Source organism: Aplysia californica, unplaced genomic scaffold (assembly GCF_000002075.1).
Source record: "Aplysia californica isolate F4 #8 unplaced genomic scaffold, AplCal3.0 scaffold00375, whole genome shotgun sequence".
In the NCBI taxonomy this organism is placed as follows: domain Eukaryota; kingdom Metazoa; phylum Mollusca; class Gastropoda; order Aplysiida; family Aplysiidae; genus Aplysia; species Aplysia californica.
Genome location: NW_004797645.1, coordinates 532,385 through 539,884, shown reverse-complemented (window position 1 = coordinate 539,884; position 7,500 = coordinate 532,385). Strand labels below are relative to the sequence as shown.

General features: G+C 40.5%; 1 protein-coding gene across 1 annotated transcript in view; it reads right to left on the bottom strand.

The window, feature by feature from the left end:
* Positions 1 to 1,714: 1,714 nt before the first annotated feature.
* The window catches only part of LOC101862961 (lactosylceramide 1,3-N-acetyl-beta-D-glucosaminyltransferase), an 11,697-nt gene continuing 5,911 nt past the window's right edge, over positions 1,715 to 7,500 (bottom strand). The window contains exon 2 of the mRNA XM_013085454.2: positions 1,715 to 3,422. Within this exon, the coding sequence (XP_012940908.1) occupies positions 2,221 to 3,417 (1,197 nt within the window). The 5' untranslated portion in view covers positions 3,418 to 3,422 and the 3' untranslated portion in view covers positions 1,715 to 2,220. The remainder of the gene's footprint in view (positions 3,423 to 7,500) is intronic.

The following is a 7,500-nucleotide window of genomic DNA, read 5'->3' as shown; positions in this document are numbered from 1 at the left end:
CTTCTCTCTGCATAAAATGACAGGGACAGTCTATTCAGATCATAATAAGATTACATTTTCGGAGTCGTTATCAAGATAACAAAGAATAGCATTTGATAAAACTTGACATGACGTTGTGGCACTCAATATTTTTTAATGTCAAATTTCTTAAAAACTAGGCACTGAGCAAATATAACTTTGTAAATCTGGGATAGCGACTTATCGATCGCTTGTTTGGTCTGTTTGTTCAGGGTAAACGTGCCATGTTTGTCTTTCTGTAGGCCCATGACAGCTTTATAAAAAGTTGAATTTCGCTCCTTCATGCGTGACCGCGAGATCAGTAGAATAGCGGGTCTTGCTGGAACAAGTTGCAACACAAAGACACACACACACACACACACACACACACACACACACACACACACACACACACAAACACGCGCGCACACACACACACACACACACACACACACACACACAAACACGCACACACAAATGCATGTACAAACACATGCATACACACAAGCATACATACACACACGCACGCACACATACACACATAATAATAATAATGATCATTATAATAATAATAATAGTAATAATAATAATTAGAATAATAATAATAATAATTAGAATAATAATTAGAAGAAAAAGAATAAGAATAAGAATAAGAATAAGAATAATATATTATGGCACTTGCTCGACCTCGATTAAGGTTTACAGTACACAGGCTCTGGGCGCTTTACAACACTAGAGTGGGATATAAACGGTATAATAATATTATTATTGTGTTTTGACCAGAAAGAAACTCTCTCTCTCTCTCTCTCTCTCTCTCTCTCTCTCTCTCTCTCTCTCTCGCTCTCTCTCTCTCTCTCTCTCTCTCTATCTATCTATCTATCTCTCTCTCTCTTTCTGTAAATACTTATCTCATTAACTGAAGAACAGAAATGACTTCAGCTGACTTTGAAACAAATGAAAGGATCTGATATCACTTAAACTACTCAGGGCAAAGCATTCCAAACCCCGGGGTCATGCTGTACAAAAGAAACGCCGTTTTACGAATTGTTTCAAGTTTAATAGATGGTAAAAGAAATTTCTCTTTTTCAGCTGAAGACTTTTAACTGTGAAATGGAATGTACAGATTCAACAAATTTGATGAATGTGATGGGGCATTATAATTCAAGCATATGTGACGAGTGGCTAAAGTGGGCATGATATAGTTGTTTTCTTAATAGGAAGCCAGTGCAATGTCTGTAAAAGAGGTGTACCAGAGTCTCGCTTTCTTTTCCATAAAACTAAACGTGCTGCTTTTGTTTCCGATAGTTTGAAGTCTTTTAACTTTTTTCAAGTGAAATATTTTGATTGATAGCAATGTATTACAATAATCAAGTCTTGGTAAAACTAAGCTATTTACTCATAAATCAGTATATAATTCGGTAAAAAAATTCGAGGCCCAACTTATCTTAAAAACAAAATCTTTAACAGGTGAATCACTGTGACTCATACTTTGCACAGCAGTGTGTATTAATTTCTTTTAAGTTAATCATATTTTTCCAAAACAATTTAGGCTAGATTTAAAAAAAAAACAGTCTTCAGTAGTTTATATAAAATATTATAAGGTTTTCAAATCATGCCTTCAAGAAGCATAAAGTCGCGATCAGAAAAAAAATGACAGACTTGCTTTTAAAAGCTATATTGCCCGACCTGTAAATTTTTTAAAAATCTGAAGAAACCATTGACTTGGGCTTTTTATTAGCATATGTTGAGGAATTTTTTTGAATACAGTGTACAGGTGTTTGAAAAAAAAATCCATCAGTTAAGATAAAATGATATCAGTCATTGTGCACACGTTGGAGAATCTATGTTTAATAGCTATGGAGATATTTGACAATAAGTTACGCCACAAATACTTTACCACACTACAGTATTGACAAGAAGACGCATTTGAATTATTTTTGCTCATTTCTAAATACATGCAGCAGATGAAATGCTTTACCTCAGCCGACATTGACTATCAAAGAAGAATCAAACTGTCAATATTCTTAACTTCTCTTGAAAATTCAATTTCCACATCACCAATTTGGACAAAGCTAAAGTTACTGTGGGACATCACGTGCTTTTCATGTGGAGGAATGTTAGGTTACGGTGGTATGTCACGTGTTTTTCATATGGACAAAGATAAAGTTAAGGTGGGATGTCACGGGTTTTTCATGTAGACCTAGGTAAAGTTACGGTGGGATGTCACGTTTTTTTCATATGGACAAAAGTAAAGTTGCTGTGAGATATCACGGGTACGTTAAGGGCCCTGGTGCAGATGCCAGTGATGAACACGTCATCCAACCACACAGGCCGGAGCCTGAGGGCGGCCTGGTACAGAAGATGTACAGTGGTCATCGGGTAGCCAATAGCACCCCCGAGAACATAGGGCGGGAAAGTGGGGTCTGGGAAGTCCTCCAGAGACAGATAGTACCTGTGCTTGTTGTAACGGATAGGTTTCTGCCCGACGTGTTGTACTCCCACCACAAAGTTCTCCGTCTGCCGACGGATAGACCACATGGCCGACACCATTTTGGCGGCGTCCACTCTGGCGTCATCGTCGGTCCGAATGACGTACATGGCGGACGAACAATACGCCATCGTCCAGTTTAACATGGACAAGTGTTTCGTCAGGATGTTTTTGTAAGTGTCTTCAAAATCTAAAAGCGCCATGTCGCCGTAGGTCTTCGCTTCTTTCTCCAGCTGTCTTTGGATGGTGACGTTCTCTTTGTTCGGTCTCCCAACAAAGAAAAGCATCTTGGCCTTGTGAGCGGCGACTTTGACATACTTTGACACGTCGCGACTCCTCACCCACTCTCTTCGCTGGAAATTCCCAGGCCCTGATGGGATCACGAAGATAGTCTCCGTCTTAGACTTCGAGCACAGATCCCTGGGATGAGAGATGTACTTGAAGTAGAACTTGTTCACCAGAGGTTTCGCCAAAACCTCTGCCACAGAACGTTCCCCCTCCTCATCTGACAGTTTCGGCGATATTTCGTTTCTCGAGTTTTCCCTTGCACTTACTACAATGTTCCCGGCCGATGACTTGTCTCTAATTACAGAATCGTACGACCTTGACCTCTTTTTGACCTCTTGTAACACATAACGTTTGGGCTCCGTGTGGGAGGTAGGTAGTGGCCCTCCCTGTGACTCGCTCTCGCCCTGCGACGTTTTCAGACTCGTCTCAAGATCGGCGCGTAGTCTGTCTAGGAAGGATAGGACGGTCTTGGTGTCGGCGTGACTCAGAGAGTAGGCGAGAGCGGGCGGGGGGCGGGATCCGGTCAGCGAGCTCTGGAGATCTGACAGTCGTACGTCAAAGAGGACTTTGCCGGCAGCGAGAAGGACAGCCAGACATATCACGGGGGTCAGGAAAGTTTTGCTCTTTCTGCTGGTCAGTAGCATGGTGCCTTTGAAGAGAAATATAGAGGTCATGAAGAGGAATAATAACACCAGCAGCAACAACAACAATGATGAAAACACTACTACTACTACTACTACTACTACTACTACTACTACTACTACTACTACTACTACTACTACTACTACTACTACTACTACTACTACTACTATTGCTACAACTACTAATCATAATAATGTTAAAATTAATAATAATAACGATAATAATAATAATAATAATAATAATAATAATAATAATAATAATAATAATAATAATAATAATAAAGAGGAACATCATCATGATAACAATATAGTGGTAAAATAATATCAACAAGAAGGATGATCTGTAAGCGTTAGTGTATCCTTAGCGTACTAACGGAAACTGTTTGTTTTTTGTTTTTGTAAAGTGTTTTACGGCGCCCGCAACTGCATAAGGTCATGATGATATGAGCGCGCGGGACACACCTAATATTTTCAGTTGGTAGGAAATTTTGAATTTTGCCCGGGTGGCGGCCGAAGCCTACTGTTATCGATTTTAGACCACCAAGGGATCTTTAACGTGCGCAACTTGCACACGGGCCCTCCGAGATTTTTCGCCCTTGTCCGAGAAGGCTAGGTGTAGATCTTTCCTACCAGAAGATCAGGGGTGTGGCTGAAAGACAGCAGTAAGAAGAAGCGAAGGAGTAACAGTAGAAAGGCTGCAGAAAGAATCAGGAGCCCAGAGGAGGAGGCAAAGGAGGTCAGGGGGAGGGGGCAGAAAGAGGAGACGAAAGCAGACGACAGAACATTGCTAGAAAGCAGGAAATGATGTGAACGGAGACAAATTTAGGGAAGAAAATGTTTCGATCGCTACCCGGATTCGAACCCGGGACCTTTTGAATGAGAGGCCAACACCTTAACCTCTAGGCCACGAGAGCCCCCTAACGGAAACACGTACGTTATGTACGGTGGTGTATCCTGAACATAATGACAGAAACACGTATAAACTTAAACTTCTGCTTTCTTTGATCATGGCTGCACATTGTCAAGCTTTCGATAAACAAACATAATCGTTCACCTTAGTTGTACTAATTAAGTCAAAAGAGGGCAGTTTAGCTGGTTCTGACAAGTCACATCTAATGAGACATTAGCACAGGTGATGATTTCATTCGAAAAAGACATGTTGCTTAATGAACTGAACGTAACAGTACCCCATTGGGACGTAATCCCGGTTCATTATGGAGCCCACCATATGACTCAAAGTGGAAAAAAAGGACAATGTAAAAAGTTTTGCACGTACTCTCGACTGTAGACTATAGGGGATAGCGGAGAGCGAGGCTGGCAGACTAGTGTTTGGCACTTCATTCGGGCTCCCAATTGGTGAGCGCGCTGCTCAGAGAAGTTTTTACAGAGGGAAAAGAGCGGCTGCATAACATTGCACGGTCTAGGAAATAATTATTATGATTCAAGTCTATACTTTGCTTACAGAAAGTTAGAAGACAAATATAGTGCACGGAGTAATTTAAGAAAAGTGTGCTTATATTCCACGTGGGAAATATCAGCTAGTATTTTATGTGTGCAATATAAAGGATTATTTTATTGGAAGTATAATGCTAAAAACAACTTGAGGTATGGTATAAAACTATTTTCCTGTACATAATTTTAGGGGAATGCTTCAAATGGCGTGACAGTAGCTGGTTCTGTTACAGAAAGTACAAACAATAAGATCTACAATGATTTCATTGTACACTACCAGAAGATAATATGCAAACGTTTGGATGGCTGGGCATATTTTAGCTGATTTCCCAGGTTATAAACAGAGTAGGGCTATTCAAGTTACATTTCCGTTCGCCACTTATTCCAGGTACCTATAATTTATTATTTTTAGCTTGAGCTTTCTGTGACTCTTCTTGTGTTACCAGCTGAACATGTCTAATGTGTCCCGCGCGCTCATATGACCCCATGCAGTTGCGAGCGCCGTAAAAGATCTACCGAAAAAAAATATTTTGTGTCACCAAAAGGTCGTTTGTCTTTCAGCCACACCCCTGATCTTCTGGTAGGAAAGATCTACACCTAGCCTTCTCGGACAAGCGCGATAAATCTCGGAGGGCCCGTGTGCAAGTTGCGCACGTTAAAGATCACTTGGTCGTCTAAAATCGATTAGAGTAGGCTTCGGCCGCCACCAGGACACAATTCAAAATTTCCTACCAACTAAAAGTATTAGGTGTGTCCCGCTCGGTCATATCATCATGACCTTATGCAGTTGCGAGAGCCGTAAAACACTTACCAAAAAAAAACCCCGTCGTTTTTCTTCTGTGAATAAGGTAGCTAGAGGTAATGACTCAAGAAAGTAGGCGTGTGCGACAAAGTGAAGCTTCTGAGAGAAGGTCTGTTTCTCGCATCTACAGTCAGATTATGCACGTTATGTGTATCAGCCATACAGCAAAATGCCGATTTCTCAAAACATTTATGTACCTATGGTGTCTTTGTGTGAGTCCATAAAAGTATGTTTATTAAATTGAAACAAACACAGAGTTCAAGAACTGTAGTTTTATTCATATAGAAGGAATACACAAACGTTTCTGCTCCCTTCTTTCCCCGCGTCAGCGCTACGACGAAAACCTTCCTAACTTAGTTTTATTACCTTTAAGTAGGGGTCACAAAGTTTCATGTTCCTGGGAGTATGGTAACCAGAGACACAACGAACGGACAAACAACCAACAAACGTTCTAGAAAAGTCAGAAATAATGCTTTGTGACCATAGTCACTCACTGACATAGGAATTTCAACTATTGACCCGCAGTAAACGATACATTTCCAAAAAAGCAAGAACAGACATACGTAAAAATTCATACATAACAGCTACAATAAGGTTACTGAACACACAGTGCTACAAATGAAACACACACAGAGAGAGAGAGAGAGAGAGAGAGAGAGAGAGAGAGAGAGAGGGAGAGAGAGAGGGAGAGAGGGAGGGAGAGAGAGAGAGAGAGAGAGAGAGGGGGGGGAAGAGAATGTTTAACGGAGCGGGTTGTTCCAGCACGTGAGACATGTATTTACTAAAAACCTGTCTTGTCGTGTGTATGCGTGAGTGCACGTAACTTTTGTAACGTCTACTGCCATTGTTAACGACCAAGACAAATTGTGAGACAGCGTGGTGAAATCAGGCACTCGTCAAAATAATGAGAGTTAAGAAACTGACATTTTCCCGCTGGTTTGGCGATTTTCAATCGAAATTTTGTTTTTTAGCATAAAACCTTCTATGTCTATTTAAGAACCTATTTCAGTGTGAATTATATTGAAAAAAGGTTGATTAAAGGCACACAAATGTAAATTGTCAATTTCTAAGGACTCTGAGGCTTTGCAACTGTCCAAATTTTGGAGGCCATTTCATTACTAATTTTACCTATGAAACCAGGCGACCCCCACCTTTTCAATCGCAAATATCTGAACATGTACTCAAGATAAATGGGTAATTCTTTCATCGAATGCAAGGTAACTGATCAAGCTCTATGGCAACACCAATAATTCCACATTTCCAAAATTTGACGAGCGCCTGATTTCACTACGATGCCTGACAATTTTCTCTGAGAGATAAATAAAGATTGTCATTGTTATTGTCATTGTTAACAGACAGCCAAAACAACAGTACAGAGAACTGAGGGTCCATCCAAACATTTACTAATCTGTGCTTCATTAGAAGGGGACGTCAATCAGAATTAGACTCCTTCTCGACAATTAAAACAAACGAACAAACAAACAACTAACACACAAACAAGCAAACAAACGAACGAACGAAAAAACAAACGAACGAACAAACAGATATGAGATCGCGGGACACATTAAACATTTTCAGCTGGTAGGACATTTAGAAATTTGCCCGGGTGGCGGCTGAACCCTACTTTTATTATTGATTTTGGAAAACCAAGGGATCTTTAACGTGCACAGCTTGCACATGTTACCTCCAATATTTTTTGCCCTTATCCGAGAAGGCTAGGTTTTAGATCTCATCTACCATAAGATCATGGGTGTGACTGAAAGACAGCAGTAAGAAGGAGTCAAGGAATAGCAGTAGAAAGGCTGCTGAAAGAGCTAGGAGACCAGAGGGGG